This window comes from Mytilus californianus, unplaced genomic scaffold (genome assembly GCF_021869535.1).
Source record: "Mytilus californianus isolate M0D057914Y unplaced genomic scaffold, xbMytCali1.0.p SCAF_4, whole genome shotgun sequence".
Lineage (NCBI taxonomy): Eukaryota > Metazoa > Mollusca > Bivalvia > Mytilida > Mytilidae > Mytilus > Mytilus californianus.
The window spans coordinates 90,851,717-90,869,153 of NW_026262690.1; the positions used below are offsets into that span (position 1 = coordinate 90,851,717).

Genomic DNA, 17,437 nt, shown 5'->3' on the forward strand with positions numbered 1-17,437 from the left:
CAGTGTTGACAGGCTAATGATACAGTAGTTTGTTTTCTAAGACCACTCAGCCACTGAGGCCCCAACGTCAATAGGAAGACTTATTACTGTTGGTAACAGTTAACACTAAGGATCTACTATAGAATTTAATTCCAAAATAAAAAATCTTACGTTTCACAATTTATAAACAAAAGCTTTGTGATTATATTTACAATCACTATCACCACTATCAATGCTTATTTGACTAGATACTATCATCGTTCCTGTTTCAATGTTGATATCTATTGCTTTAGGAGATTTAATTCCATTAGCCTCTGATAGTATTGTCTTACAGGTTTGACCATCGTGTGATACTACCACAATTCTGTTGTTATTCTTACAAGCTATATAAACACAGCAATTTTTGTCTAATGCAAGTTTTCCTGGAATGCCAATGTCATGGTGCTTAAATGTCCAGAGATGGGTACCAGAACTTTCAATGCAATAGACCTCATCTACAGTGGTACCATAGATATTTCCTTTAAATAATGCAACACAATAGGCCTTAACTCCTTCTAAGATTGTTTCAGACATGTCATTCAGATTCACTATGGTACTTTTCTCATTACCTCCCACAACCATTATTTGACCATCACTTGCTAACCCATAACAGAAATGAGAAAGTCTAATTTTTTTGATGATTTTTTTACTTTCTATATCCACCAATGCTGTCATCTTCTTTTCTTTTGATGATCCTAATGTAACAGCCACTGTATCAGCTTTCACAAAGCAAATATCCGATGAGTATCCAGTCAATGTCTTTACATCTCTCATAAATATGCCATCATTACCAAACAGCAGCAGATGACTACTTAAAGAATCGCTATCAAGAATTAAATATTTACCATCAGGTAATATTCTACAGGCAATTATATCAAGATACTTCACACTCAAATAATCTGATTCTTCTGGCATTGTCAGCTGTCTTAACATGGATGGCTTAATTTTTTCAATTATGGAAATCGTCGGAACGAGGTACTGTGCTTGATTTTTTCTTCCTGTCTTTACTTGAAGAGAGCATGGGCTGGTATTGATATTAATATCTCCAAATGATTTGACATCTTTTAATATTGATTGAACTTCAGATGAGATTGTCACTTCTATGTAATTTTCATCAAATTGGCCTCCACTTTTTAAATCTTCAATGTATTCTGCTGCTTGAGATGTAGTTTTCTCAATTTCTCCCAGACCAACATACATTTGTAAGTCAGTTGCATATTGTGTCATTTTAGAAAACTCACTCTGCAATTGACTGATCTCATTGGCTCGCTGTGTCAGTTGTTGTAGAAGAGTGTTTATCTTTGATTTCAGTTTTGATTGTTTAGATTCAAGATCCTCCAGAATGTCTTTTTCTATTTTGTTTAAGTAATCATCTATGGACTTCCTCATAGATTTAATATTTTCAGCTGCTTTCTGTGTTTGAATACTGCTGGTTTCCATCCTACTGTTCAAATGTTTTGTAATCTCTTCAAAGATTTCTTTCATGTCCTTCAAATCGTTTTCAAGAAGTTGAACGGAGGCTGATGATTTAACTTGCTCTAGAACGTCTGACAGGGATTTCATTTCTTGACATTGCTGGTGTGTATCAGTGATGCACGTGACACAGCAGGGACAGGCATGGAAAGAACAGTAAAGGTCAAACTTCTTCTTGTGGTCTCTGCACTGGTTACTTATTTCTTGCATGAATTTTGGTAGTTCATGGTAGTCTTCAGTAGACATGGTTTTATGGTCTTTAGATGTTCTGGACTTCTTGTGATGCTTTCCACAATCTGTACAAAGGAACACCTCACATTCTATGCACCATTCGACAGCATCTGTAAATGATCCGTCGTCATCATCCTCATAACAGAGGCTGCAGATTTTCATATCCGATGAAGCCATATTCTCTTAATTCTGAAAATAAGAGTAGAAAAAGTTTTTTTATAAATATTTCAATATCAATTGAAACAACACAATTACCAAGAAACAACTTGGCCAAGGAAGAAAACACACTAACATGTGGTTACACAAGATGTAGCAAGGATAGCATGACTTTCAGAATATTTAACTTATGGATATTTTTAGATTTGCAATGTATGTATGATAAAAAAAATTGCACTCTGATCAAAATATTGGATGAGAATCAGAAGTAAAAACATTTTACACTAGTCATTTTGGGGCACTTTATAGCTTGCTGTTGGGTGTGAGCCAAGGCTCCTATTGAAGGCCGTACTTTGACCTGTATAAGGGTTTACATTTTACAAATTGGAACTTGGATGGAGAGTTGTCTCATTGGCACTCATACCAGGGATCCTATACACTTCATATTTAAAGAAGTGATTACTGTGGATTCATTTATTTTCGTGGGTATTAATTTTCGTGGATTGAGGAAAACTTGCAATTTCGTGGATATTTGATTTCGTGGTTTTGCCAATCTCTGTATACAAAGCCTATAGAAAATTTGTAATTCGTTGAACATTTAAATTCGTGGTTCACCTGTACCCATGAAACCCACGGAAATTGGTATCCAACAAATAATAATGAATCAGTAGTACCCTTATTACCAGGAATAATCTGTTTGGATGAGTATTGAGGCCCTCATTGGGGTGTCCAAGAAATCACATAATCACAAATGTTTTGCCAATATAATTACATAATCATTAATTATTATTTTAAACAAGATAATCAAATAATCAAAAATACAGTCCTAGATTATCAAATAATCAAATAATCATGAAATATTTGGTCTGGTCATCAAATAATCACTAAAAAAACGGTCAAGTAATCACATAATCAAAAACCCCATGAGGAGGCTCAGTATTAAAAAAAAACAGGCTTGGGGTAGTAATAGAAAATTTGCTGAAATTAGTGTAGTACAATGTATATACTCACCAAAATATTTGATTATCAGAAAATTTTGATATACAAGACTATTAAAATGATGAAATTGCAAAATTATCCCATATATGATCTTGACACTGTGATGATGCTTTCATTTTTAGCTCACCTGGCCCATAGGGCCAAGTGAGCTTTTCTCATCACTTGGCGTCCGTTGTCGTCCGTCGTCCGTTAACTTTTACAAAAATCTTCTCCTCTGAAACTGCTTGGCCAAATTTAACCAAACTTGGCCACAATCATCATTGGGGTATCTAGTTTATAAAATGTGTCCAGTGACCCGGCCAACCAACCATGATGGCCGCCATGGCTAAAAATAGAACATAGGGGTAAAATGTAGATTTTGGCTTATATCTCTGAAACCAAAGCATTTAGAGCAAATCTGACATGGGGTAAAATTGTTAATGTGGTCAAGATCTGCCCTGAAATTTTCAGATGAATCGGACAACCCGTTGTTTGGTTGCTGCCCCTGAATTGGTAATTTTAAGGAAATTTTGCCGTTTTTGGTTATTATCTTGAATATTATTATAGATAGAGATAAACTGTAAACAGCAATAATGTTCAGCAAAGTAAGATCTACAAATAAGTCAACTTGACCAAAATGGTCAGTTGACCCCTTAAGGAGTTATTGCCCTTTATAGTCAATTTTTAACCATTTTTCGTAAATTTTTGTAATCTTTTACAAAAATCTTCTCCTCTGAAACTACTAGGACAAATTTAACCAAACTTGTCCACAATCATCATTAGGGTATCTAGTTTAAAAAATGTTTCCGATGACTGCCTGCGAACCAAGATGGTTGACATGGCTAAATAATAGTACATAGGGTAAAATGCAGTTTTTGGCTCATATCTCTAAAACCAAAGCATTTAGAGCAAATCTGACGAGGATAAAATTATCATTAGGTCAAGATCTACCTGCCCTGAAATTTTCAGACCAATCAAGCAACATGTTGTTGGGTTGCTGCCCCTGAATTGGATATTTTAAGAAAATTTTGCAGCTTTTGGTTATTATCTTGAATATTATTATAGATAGAGATAAACTGTAAACAGCAATAATGTACAGCAAAGTAAGATCTACAAATAAGTCGACATGACCAAAATTGTCAATTGACCCCTTAAGAAGTTATTGCCCTTTATAGTTAATTTTTTACAATTTTCATAAATTTTGTAAATTTTTACAAAATATTTTCCACTGTAACTACTGGGCCAAGTTCATTATAGATAGAGATAATTGTAAGCAGCAAGAATGTTCAGTAAAGTAAGATCTACAAACACATCACCATCACCAAAACACAATTTTTTCATGAATCCATCTGTGTCCTTTGTTTAATATGCACATAGACCAAGGTGAGCGACACAGGCTCTTTAGAGCCTCTAGTTTAGCTATCCAGGGCCCAAAGGGCCGCATGTGAGCTTATGCCATCACTTGGCGTCCGGCGTCGTCGTCGTAAACTATTTAAAAAATCTTCTACTCTGAAACTACTGGGCCAAATACCTTCAAACTTTAAATAAATGTTCCTTAGGGTATGTAGTTTATAAATTATATCCGAAGTTTTGATCCATCGACAAACATGGCCGCCATGGCTAAAAATAGAACATAGGGGTCAAATGCAGTTTTTGGCTTATTTCTCAAAAACTAAAGCTTTAAGAGCAAATCTGACATGGGGTAAAATTGTTCAATTGGTCAAGATCTATCAGCCCTGAAATTTTCAGACGAATCGAACAACCCATTGTTGGGTTGCTGCCACTAAATTGGTAGTTTTAAGGAAATTTTGCAGTTTTTATACGCCTGTCAATTTTTGACGGGACATATTATGTTATACAAATGTCCTGTGTCCGTCTGTCTGTCCGGCGTAAACATGTCGCACCGTAACTTGAGAATGACTTATCCAAATTTCATGTAACTTAACATAATAATTAATTGTTTCTTATGATGGTCAAACAATCTGTATACTTTTTGGTGAAAATAAGATTAAAACTTTTTGAGTTATGGGACTTAGTAACTAAAACAGGTGTGTGATTTTTTTCACGTCTCGCCGTATCTCAAAAACAATTTATGATTATTGCTTAAAACTTTACACACTTCTTAATTATATTAATCTTAAGATCTGTATACTTTTTGGTGATGATTCAAAATTTTATTTTAGAGATATTGAGTATTTTGTTAAAAAAGGGGGAGGGGTTTTTCACATGTCGCGCCGTATCTCAAAAGCAGTTTATGATTATTGCTTAAAACTTTACACACTTCTTAGTTATATTAACCTTAAGATCTGTATACTTTTTGGTGATGATTCAAAATTTTATTTTTGAGTTATTGAGTATTTTGCAAAAAAAGGGGGAGGGGTTTTTCACATGTCGCGCCTTATCTTAAAAACGATTTATGATTATTGCTTAAAATTTTACATACTTCTTAGTTATATTAATCTAAATTTCTGTATACTTTTTGGTTTTGATTCAAAATTTTATTTTTGAGATATTGATTTTTTTTTTTTTAAAAGGGGGGTTGTCACATGTCGCGCCATATCTCAAAAACGATTTATGATTATTGCTTAAAATTTTACACACTTCTTAATTATATTAATCTAAAGATCTGTATACTTTTTGGTTTTGATTCAAAATTTTATTTTAGAGATATTGAGTTTTTTGTTAAAAAAAAAGGGGGTTTTTGCATGTCATGCTGTATGTCAGAAACTATTTATGCTTATTGCATAAAAATTCACACACAAGACGACGGGCGTATCATGCGCTCATGGCGCAGCTGTTATTATCTTGAATATTGTTATAGATAGATATAAACTGTAAACAACAATAATGTTCAGCAAAGTAAGATCTACAAAAAAGTAAATATGACCAAAATTGTCAATTGACCCCTTAAGGAGTTATTGCCCTTAAAAGACAATTTTACACAATTTGTTCATCAAGTTTGCTAACATTTAAAAATCTTCTCCTCTGAAACTAATGGGCCAAATTCCTTAAAACTTTAACTAAATATTCCTTAGGGTATCTAGTTTATAAATTGTATCCGAAGTTTTGATCCATTGACAAACATGGCCGCCATGGCTAAAAATAGAAGATAGGGGTCAACTGTAGTTTTTGGCTTATATCTCAAAAACTAAAGCTTTCAGAGCAAATCTGACATGGGGTAAAATTGTTCAATTGGTCAAGATCTATCAGCCCTCAAATTTCAGACGAATCGAACAACCCATTGTTGGGTTGCTGCCACTAAATTGGTAGTTTTAAGGAAATTTTGCAGTTTTTTGTTATTATCTTGAATATTGTTATAGATAGATATAAACTGTAAACAACAATAATGTTCAGCAAAGTAAGATCTACAAAAAAGTAAATATGACCAAAATTGTCAATTGACCCCTTAAGGAGTTATTGCCCTTAAAATACAATTTTACACAATTTGTTCATCAAGTTTGCCAACATTTAAAAATCTTCTCCTCTGAAACTACTGGGCCAAATTCCTCAAAACTTTAACCAAATATTCCTTATGGTATCTTGTTCATAAATTGTATCCGAAGTTTTGATCCATTGACAAACATGGCTGCCATTGCTAAAAATAGAAGATAGGGGTCAACTGTAGTTTTTGGCTTATATCTCAAAAAAACTAAAGCTTTTAGAGCAAATCTGACATGGGGTAAAATGTTTAAAAGGTCAAGATCTATCAGCCCTGAAATTTTCAGACAAACCGAACAACCCATTGGTGGGTTGTTGCCACTAAATTGGTTATTTTAAGGAAATTTTGTAGTTTTTGGTTGTTATGTTGAATATTATTGAAGATAAAGATAAACTGTAAACAGCAAAAATGTCCAACAAAGTAAGATCTACAAAAAAGTTTTATATGACCAAAATTGTCAATTGACCCCTTAAGAAGTTATTGCCCTTTAAGGACAATTTTACACAAGTTGTTTATGTTTTTTAACTTTAAAAAAAGAAATGAATCTAGTATAAATTTTGTATTTTATTTCCTTGTACGTCATGAAACATAGAAACTATGGCTAAAATGGAACATATGGGTAAAATGCATTTATTTGCTTTTGAGGAAAATATGACAGATACAATGAACATTTAAGTGGCATTTTTAAGCCACTCATTAATATATATTGAAAAGCAAAAATAATCATTGATGAAAGATTTAACCAAAATTTTAACAGGTGAGCGATTCAGGCTCTTGAGAGCCTCTTGTTATGATATCCTTCTCAAATTTGTTTCAAGATTTTCACTAAAAAAACATTGAAAGGGTCTTATAATAAGAAAAATCTGAACTTGTCAGAAATAGGGGTACATTTCTTCATGGAAGTTTGGGTGGGTGATTGTAAAATTTTCCAATATTAATTATGTGGGATGTAGGGTACATTGTATGTGAGCTTGCTTACTTCAGGATTCATTCATTATACACATTAAATGTAACCAATACAAGATTTACAAAAGGGAGGTTTTGTGGTCAAAAAGCAAAACAATCATCCTACCCTCTTTTATTGATAGTGATATGCCCCAGTTAGTGGTTGTCTCTAGTTGTAGTTGGAGTGTTTCTTCCTTTAGAGAATTTGGTGTTGGTGGTGATTTCTGTTGGATTTCTTTTTCTTATGTGGATACTTATAGCTTCACATATATATGGTATAGACCATGGGTTTATGAGGGTGTGAATGGGGTATAATAGAATAGAGAATAATAGGCAACAAAAATAAAGAATAGAGAAAAATGGCAAAAAAAAATAAAGAATAGAGAATAATGGGGTGCTAAAATATAAAGAATAACTGCAACAATAAAAGAATTGGGTAAAATATACTGAATAAAGAAAAGAACAATGTCCAGAATACACAGTTATCAAGTAATTACATTATAGCCATTATCTTTAAAGATAAAGAATAATGAGCAAAAAAATTAAAGAAGACAGAAATGAAGGACCGCGATCCATCTATTACTAATTATCACAAGTTTACCTGTAAATGCCTTTTCTTTTGCTGTTGGATTACTGTCTCATTACTGTATACCCCTGATCTCCAAAAGCATTCTTACCATTAATGTTGCGAAAGTGAATGGTGATGCTCAGGAAGTTTCCATAGGGAAGTAAAATGTCTAATAACTGGGATTATATATAAATAGAAAACAAAAGTGAAAGACATCTTTCTATTTATAGATTATTTCAGATATGATACTTACCAATGTTAATTACATAATGCAGTATTAAATATGTTGTTTAAACCACTTTTCTTGTCTTGTGTCCTTCCTGCTTATTTTATTTACCAAACTTTATACCTAAAAACAGTATTACATGTCCCATTCAAAGGATAATGACGAAAAGACCATAAAAAAGAAGACAAACAACAGACCACAAAACATGGAAAACTAAATATTGAGCAACAAGATCACCACAAATAAAGAACTTAAAGAAAACTCACAAGCTCTGAGAGAGGGTCTGGATGGGGGTCCTTAATTTTTTTATTCTTAATTTTTTGAGATCATTTTTTCTATTCTTTATTTATTTTGTCCATTATTCTTTATTCTGTATATTTTAACACTCCATCATGTCCATTATTCAATCTCTTTTAATAAGCAAAAGCTGATTCATTCATGTTGTCATTTTAAATATCATACTCATAACTAATTTACATTCATATTTCTCACATGTTCTTGGGTGCCCCTGAGTGGGAACACCCTCAGGCCTGTCCACAAGTACCTGTGATATAATAATTTGAAAAACAAATACTTTATAAGCAGATTTCTTCTTACTATCATCTCTTAAGTATAAGCAACAGGTCAACTATATATGTTGCATTGAATGATAGAAACTGTACATGTCTGTCTGGCAGAGTCATTGTCATGGATAATTGATAATGTTAAAAGTTTATTTGATACTTGTAGTAAAGTCTTTATCTTAAAGTCATTCAACATAAAATCAATCATGTCAGATCTGTATATAAAAGCAGGAGAGACATTTTAGCGTGTGCACTCTTATTTGTGAATTTCAGACACAAATTGTTGTAAAAAAACTCATCCCCATTTCTATGTAACATCTTTTTGTGCTAGAATTTCAACAAATATTTATATAATTTCATGGTATATGTAACGATTGTTCTCAATCTTTCTTACAATACCTTTAGTCTGTAGATATTTATTCTATTCAATAGCTTTTCGAAATACATTAGCCAGGTTTTCTAAATAAAATAACAACTAAACTACTATTTCAAGAAATAGAAATTATTATTATTACTATAAATAACTACAAAGAATGAAAGTACAATATGTTTAACGGTTTTCTGTGATTTTCGTGCGTGAAGTATTTACCTATTAAGTTTCTGTAAAGATGAGTTCAAATTCGTTTTGCTATTCGGAAAATCCCCTTTTTATAATCCTTAGCACGCCTTATCCTTGCGCGTAAGAAAATAGGTCGCTACTGGTCAAGGTTAATCATATAAATCACTGTCAATACATACGTAAATATTGGATTATAAAGAAAGCAATCACGATTTCATACGTCTCGACACCGATTTATCAATATAAAGCATATAAACACAAGTAACTAAAGAAATGTAGGATTAATAACAAGTTAGAAAACAAAGATGTTATTCGAATGCCACATGTTGGCGGAATTTCGTAACGCTAAATCGGCAACTGCCAATTTTGCCGGGAACGACGTTACGTTAACACAAAGGTAAAACCGCGTTATTGAATGTTTACAACAGTATAATACATGTAATATGCTAATCAAAATTGTTTCTTGATGTCTCTGATTGTAGCAAATGAAAAAAAAGCAGATTATAGTGTTATGTAGTACTGTTAATTGGTAATATTGCTATGCAAGCAAATTAAAAACATAGATAGACAACAAGAGTACACACGCTGAAATGTCTCACCTATTATACTGACCATTGATTTTATGTTGATAGTCCTACATATAAAGTTTTACTACAACACATTAACATTTATGATCCAAGAAAATGCGGTCAATGTCAGATAAACCAAGCTGGAAATACATGTCCACCTTTAATACAATCATTCCATACACAGAATATAGATAACCTATTGCTTATAGTATGAAAGAAACAAGACCAAACGATGGAAATTCTATATTGACCAATGAACCATAAAAATCAGGTCAAGGTCAGATGAACCCTGCTAGACAGACATGTACACCTTAAAATCATTCCATGCTTCAAATATAGTTGACCTATTGCTTTAAGTATCTAAGAAACAAAGATAACCAGGAAAACTGAACATTGACCAATCAACCATGAAAATGAGGTGAAGGTCAGATGATACCTGCCAGACAGACATATACACCTTACAATCATTCCATACACCAAATATAGTTGACCTATTGCTAAATGTTTAAGAAAAACAGACCAAAACACAAAAACTTAACATTGAGCAATGAACCATGAAAATGAGGTCAAGGTCAAATAAAACCTGCCAGACTGACATGTACATTGTAAAATATTTCCATACACCAAATATTGTTGACCTACTGCATACAGAATTAGAAAAACAAACCAAAACACAAAAACTTAAAATTGAGCAATGAACGGTGAAAATGAGGTCAAGGTCAAATGAAACCTGCCAGACTGACATGTACATCGTAAACTATCTCTATACACCAAATATAGTTGACCTACTGCATACAGTATTAGAAAAACAGACCAAAACACAAAAACTTAACATTGAGCAATGAACGGTGAAAATGAGGTTAAGATCAAATAAAACCTGCCAGACTGACATGTTCATCCTAAAATATTTCCTTACACCAAATACAGTTGACCTATTGCATACAGTATTAGAAAAACAAACCAAAAACACAAAAACTAAACTATGACCACTGAACCATGAAAATCAGGTCAAGGTCAGATGACACCTGCCAGTTGAACATGTACACCTTACAATCATTCCATACACCAAATATAGTAGACCTATTGCGTTTAGTATCTGAGATATGGACTTGACCATGAAAACTTAACCTTGTTCACTGATCCATGAAATGAGGTAGAGGTCAAGTGAAAACTGTCTGACGGGCATGAGGACCTTGCAAGGTACGCACATACCAAATATAGTCATCCTATTACTTATAACATGTATAATAAGAGAGAATTTAACATTCCAAAAAATCTGAACGTTTTTTTCAAGTAGTCACTGAACCATGAAAATGAGGTCAAGGACATTGGACATGTGAATGACGGAAACTTCGTAACATGAGGCATCTATATACAAAGTATGAAGCATCCAGGTCTTCCACCTTCTAAAATTTAAAGCTTTTAAGAAGTTAGCTAACGCTTCCCCCGCTGCCGCCGCTGGATCACTATCCCTATGTCGAGCTTTCTGCGACAAAAGTCGCAGGCTCGACAATAAAACTATAGTATTTTCTTTCAAAACAAAATATCAAACCTTGGTTGAACCATTTGATTTATTCATCAAAATATGCAATTTTATTTTGCAGTAAAGTCTCTGGTATTAAAGACAATAGAAATGGAACTGTGAAAGAGCTTCTGTTTTCGTTGCCAAAGATAACTTCACAAAAGGTATGTTACTATATTTAAATACTTGTCAGGTTAGTCAATATTTTAGTAAGTTGGTTACATTTATTAGTTGATAAACTTTCTTTAAAAAAATTTTTTGTAAGAACAAAGATTTATTTGGTCCCAATTTAATGTTTAGTTTGCCATAGCAAAAATAGATTTATGCCTACATGCATATGTATCTACAGTCTCAGGCAACAGTCTTCCATCCAATAATTGTTTTGTAATTTTAAAGTTTTATAATTATTGAATGAACTCCAGTAAATTATTGTTACTGTGGATTCATTATTATTCGTAGGATACCAGTTTACGTGGATTTTGTGCCTCAATGTGAACCATGAAGTTTTTAAATGTTTAAAGAAGTACAAAGTTTCAATAGGCTTCAGATGCAGACTATGAGAAAACCAATATACACAAAAATAAAAAAAAGTTTCCTCAATCCACAAAAAATTGGTACCCACAAAAATAAATGAATCCACAGTAGCTGAGATAGAAATAGGAAGATATGGTATGAGTGCCAATGAGACAACTCTCCATCCAAGTTACAATTTATAAAAGTAAACCATTATAGGTCAAGGTACGGCCTTCAACACGGAGCATTGGCTCACATCGAACAGCAAGCTATAAAAAAGATGTTTGTAATGGTTCAGATGCTAGTATTGAATTAAATGTAAAACGTATAGTATACTTAACTACTTTGCTATTGTCAACATTTATGCTTTAGTCATTCAGCATGTTCAGAAGGTTATGAAATAAAGTTGACCCTGGTAAGTTTTTTCTTTAACAGGACAAAGGTTCTAAAAATTGGAAAGCAGATCTAGGTACAATAACCATGGAATGTTTAGAAGCAATTGAAGATGGATGCTTCCAGACTTACAAGAGACAATTCATCCAAACAGAGCCTAAAAATCTTTCAGATAAAGCAGTTCACCAGCAAGCAACTAAGCAAGATTGCTCAAAGAGAGGTATGAAAATGATTTTTTTCCAAATACAGATCATGTCTCATAAATTAACTCTTCCTTGAGTAATTCACTACAAAATGGGATGTAAGTAAAGCACATTATGAAGTAAAGATTTGAGGCAAAAGCCGAAAACATTTATGCAAAGGACAATGCACCATAATATACCTAAATACATGTAAGATGAGATAGATCCAAACACCCATCAAGAATTTCAAACTGCAATGCATCACAGGGGTACAAAAATTTAATCAAAGGATTTAAAACAACAACACGCCATAACTTTTGTTAATGAAAATGTAAGTTCATGACAAATGGAATAAAACAATTCAACTTTACTACAATATTTTACATACAACATGAGTTCTTACGGTATGAACTCGTCTGTTGACAGTGTGAATATAGAAATGAATCTTATTCTTGTCACCAAAAGACATTGTGGTTCATGTACCCCAGGAATATCAATGAATACACAAAATTTTATAAAATACAACACTTACCAGAGGAAGAGTAACAGAAGTTAATTTACAGTATGTCAAAGGCAATTAAAATGTAAAAATTATTTTTAACCAACTTATTAAAGGCTAAGCTGCTTAAAAGTGAATCTTTGGTAAATAACCTCAAATTTTGTTGGAAAAAGGGAAGAACAGATCATTTCAAGGTGCAAGACCTCATGAAAGATGAAAAAGGGCACATAGCATCAGATAAAGAGGGTGGGCTATGTGCCTTCTGAAAATGGCTGAGATGGAACAATGTGTGACACTAGTTGTGTAACACTATTAATATAAAGCAGACATGTTAGACCTAAAAATTGAATTGCAAGAGCCCTTTGTTTTAGAATTTCAAGGATTTTACTCATTGTTTGAGTCCAATCATTTAAATATGTACAATTATTTGTTTTAAGGTGGCATTGGAGTATCAACTAGAGAGGGAAGAGGAATTTGTACCATTGAGAAGTCCGATAGAATGATTACCATGATCAGGTATAAATTGGGGGAAAGAGATTTTGGAAAACTTACACTGAACTACAGAACAAAACACGTTCTAGAGGAATTGGGAATAATTGACAAGGCATGGATATCAGACAAACATATTAAGGACACTGTTGAAAAGTCACCATCTGAAAAAGGGAAAGTTCCAAGTATCAGAAAAGAGAAGGAAATTTCAATAGCTTCAGAGAAAGAAGATGTCTACATGAATTCACCAGTATCTGAGAAGGAAAATGAACATCCCTCAAAACACACAACTGCTTCAACAGACAAATCTTACAAGATTTTAAAACCAGCAGTTGAATCAAATAATCCTCACATGACTTCATCAGCCCTGGAGAAAGAAGATGTAGGGCCTTCTAAGAAGAAACCTGTATTGGAGTCTAATGAGAATAACATGGCTCAGAAGCGGAAAAGTATGGAAGAGAACAATTTTGAAATGGAAATCGACAACATTAAAAGCAGGCTCAGGTCTAAGAAAAATGTTACCAAGACCGTAGAAGGTAATGCAAAGGCAATAAAAAAGAAAAATATTACTAGTAAAACAATTAAACAGGAAGCAATTAGTGCTGATGATGAGTGCAATGAAAAAGGTAAAACAATTAAACAGGAGGCAATAAGTGCACAAGAAAAGTTCAACGAAAGAGTTGAAAATGTTATCTCAAAATTGAAAGATTTGGATTGTGCCGAAACAGTTAATTCAAGGAAACTTTTCTGTTTCTCACCTTCTTCTGTTTCGGTGAAAAAGGAAATGATAGATGAGACAAGTAAATTAGGTTGTCACACTCCTTCAGATATTGGTAAAAATCTCTGCAATGGTAAACTGGGACACCATTCACAATCAGATGTCGGTAGACACCTTTTCAGAAGTAAACTGGAATGCCATTCAGAGTCAGACAGGGGACAGCTACTCGAGTTTCATCAAATCAAAAAGGAAATGATCGATAATGAAGAGAGACAGTTCCGTTACATTGAAATTGATGATGATGTAATCATGTTACAGGAAGTTGATGATGATGTGGTTTGGATGGGAGATGAAAGCTGTTGTTTTATTGACATCGAACCAGAAGATGTGCCAGTCATCGATCTTGTTGCTTAAAATTACAATCATGTTTTAAAATACCATTTAAGTTAATTTTAATGGTAAACTGAACAAAAATAAAGAAAAGTAATTTTGCTTGGAAGATCAAATAAAAAAAATGTGTGTTTACGGTTTCACTACTGACCCTAATGTTTCCATGAGAATATCCTCATCAATATATTGCATAGGTGTTGAAACTGCTACACAGTCCCTTTATTGTACATTTCTGAATTAAAAAAAGTTGTCAAATAATATTGAAAATTACGAATATACTTTCATCATGTTCATGCATGCACTGATAACCAGATGTGTTGTGTTAATCAGGATCAAACTTGGAGAAAGCAAGAAACAGACATATTTGTTTTTGGCTTCAGTATCAGTGAATATGGTCGTTCTACATTTATACCAATGTATATGGAAGATTATATCAGCAATGTCTGGGATAATTTCAAAAATCAGTGCTGATCAATTATTTTTTTCAGAAGTTATTACCCTTAGAAATGAAAATTCTACTAAAGAAAATTGCATTGTAAGCTCTCCCATGTGTGCAATTTTTGCCAGGTATTTATGAAATTCATATCAAAGGTTTATATCAGCAATGTCTTGAACTTGATGTCAATCAACTTTTATAAAAACAGTTATGCCCTTGGAAATATTATTTGGAACTGTTCTTTTAATTAATTTTTGTGACTCAATTTAACAAAAACAAAATTACTTGTTTTATTTTGTAAAGTTTTGTAAAAGTCATCTCAAAAAGTTTTAACTGATCTGTCAGAAGTTACTTGACACATTTTCTAACATAATTCACATTTGGTTAAAAAACAAGGTCACCTGCTAAAGATTCATTTTTGCATTGCCTTCAACAAAAGTTGTGGATTGAGACATAGGAATGCCAAGCTCAATGCTGTTTCAGTTTGTCATATGCCCATTGTCCTTGAACTTTTGTCATTTTCATTGTTTAGTGACCATTGATCAATTTTAAGGGTCCATTACTCTCATACTATTTATGTCAAGAATAATGGGTGTATGGAATGATTGTAAAGTGTCGTGTCACCTTGACCTCATTTACATGGTTCATGGTTCATTTATCAATAATTAGTTTCTTATTTAGGTCATTTTCTCAGATGCTATAACCAATAGGAAAACTTTATTTAGTATATGGAATGATTGTATAGTGTACATGTCTGCCTAGCAGGATCCCTCAGACCTTGACCTCATTTGCATTGATCATTCATATAAATGTTATGTTTCTGTGCTATTTGTAGTTAAACCTTTATCTTCTCTGATTCTTCTCTATCTTTCAACATGAATTTTAATCATGATCAGACAGCAGGTGAGGCAATTCAATGTGTGCAATCTTGTAATAAATGAATGTTATTTGTAATAGTCGAAAGAAAAGTGTGAGGCATTAAATGGTCAGTGATAAACAAAAAGGGCAAAACATGTAGATACAACGAAAAAGGGGCATTAACTTTGATATCAGATGTAAAGATCAATTTTGACTTAGGTTTGTACATGTACATATAAAGAAAAAGGGGCATTTATTTTGATATAAGATGTAAAGATCAATTTTGACTAAGTTTTGTGCATTTATGAGATACTGTTGTGGATTCATAATTATTCGTGGGGTACCAATTTTCTTTGATTTTGTGGGTAAAGGAAAACCATCAATTTAAATGTCAACAAAATACATGTAATTTTTTCTACAGATTTACATACTCACTTTTGCCAAACAACAAAATCAAATATCCATGAAAAATAAAAATATCCTCAATCGACAGAAATTCCAAGAAAATAAATGAATCTACAGAAGTACTGGTATATATTGTAAACCAACATAATTTCACAATTTATTATTTTTGTGACTTTCAGGAGTAGAAAAATTTTGCAAATAAAAATGGTTTCGAAAATGTCAATCTCTAATCTGTCAATTTCTTTTATGAATACATCAATAATAATTAAAAAAAATCACTGAAATAAATCAAGGCCACGTCAAGTTAGAAATGGCCAAGTGCTTAAAAAATCTTTTTTTGTGAAAATAAGTTGGTTTACTGTAAGTGAACACATGGTTGAATATGTCTAGGTTTGACCTATTAGCATTTGCAATATTGTGTAAGAATATTCAGATTTATATATTAACTACAATGTTTAATCTGGAAAATAAAACATGAAATGAAAAATAATGGGTTTTTACTTAATAGCTACCATTTAATTTAGACGATTGTTTTCTTCAGCAAATTTCTATTGAACCTGAACTGCTATTTCCCCATTTATCAAAATTGGTATATTTTTCAAGATTTTGGTGTCAGTCACTATGTTTATTCAGAGTGGAACTTGAAATTTAAAAAAAATTGTATTGGTTAAAAGTTTATAGAATCTGAGGAATGTTTCGGAATTTCGTTTCACCATGTCAGATAAAGTCACGAAAAGACATGGAATTTTAATTTTGATAAAAAGACCTTGAAAATTCCTTACACTTTACAAAATTTTACTTTACCTGAAAGACATAGTAATCATATTTTATTATGCACCTGCTGATTATTCAGCAGATACCTAGAGTAATCACAATATGGGATTTGATGATTGTTGACTGTCCTACAGTGACATTTAGTTGCTTTAATTTACTTCATTTGGTCTCTGGTGGATAGCTGTTTCATTGGCAATCATACCACATCTTATTTTCATATAGTGGATGCTTCGGTCACAAATTGTTTCTGCTTTCTTAACTTTGAAACCCCTTCTTGAAGTTCTGTTATGAAATTTTGATTGATTAGTCACCACAACTAGATAAAAGAAACAGTACATTGAAAATCATAGTAAAACCTTAGTCATCCCTGTACACATGTAAACAATCCTTTCCATTCTCTAATGCATAAAAAAGGGATAACATGAATCACCAAAACAAATTTAAATATGTTAAGATATAGTTTCTGTTCCTGCTTTACACATTTGAGTTGGGTAAGACAATTGGCATTTAGCTTTCACAAATTCTAGAAATTG

At 32.6% G+C, this 17,437-nt stretch overlaps 2 protein-coding genes across 6 annotated transcripts in view; one reads left to right on the forward strand and one right to left on the reverse strand.

Annotated features, from left to right (window-relative positions):
* Positions 1-17,437, forward strand: part of LOC127698801 (uncharacterized) — a 34,680-nt gene that overhangs the window by 9,083 nt on the left and 8,160 nt on the right. Inside the window, exons 3-6 of one of the 3 annotated variants that reach the window (XR_007980958.1) lie at positions 11,330-11,411; positions 12,196-12,373; positions 13,272-15,944; positions 16,018-16,622. Coding sequence is in view for 1 of the 3 variants with exons in the window: in XM_052202483.1 (XP_052058443.1) it covers positions 11,330-11,411; positions 12,196-12,373; positions 13,272-14,455 (1,444 nt within the window). In the remaining 2 variants the exon portion in view is untranslated. Of the gene's footprint in view, positions 1-11,329; positions 11,412-12,195; positions 12,374-13,271; positions 16,623-17,437 lie in introns of those variants that run through there. The other 2 variants (XR_007980957.1, XM_052202483.1) reach the window with 2 other exon arrangements.
* LOC127698800 (uncharacterized) lies at positions 113-8,137 on the reverse strand. Of its 3 annotated transcripts, none has more exons than XM_052202482.1 (2): positions 8,062-8,137; positions 113-1,911 (listed from the first exon to the last, which is right to left on the reverse strand). In XM_052202482.1, exon 2 carries the CDS (start codon positions 1,897-1,899, stop codon positions 154-156), a length of 1,746 nt encoding a protein of 581 aa, XP_052058442.1. In that variant the 5' UTR covers positions 1,900-1,911; positions 8,062-8,137; the 3' UTR covers positions 113-153. The 3 variants fall into 3 exon arrangements, with proteins under 3 accessions (XP_052058442.1, XP_052058440.1, XP_052058439.1); XM_052202480.1 differs by lacking the exon at positions 8,062-8,137 and adding an exon at positions 7,918-7,988; XM_052202479.1 differs by lacking the exon at positions 8,062-8,137 and adding an exon at positions 7,842-7,988.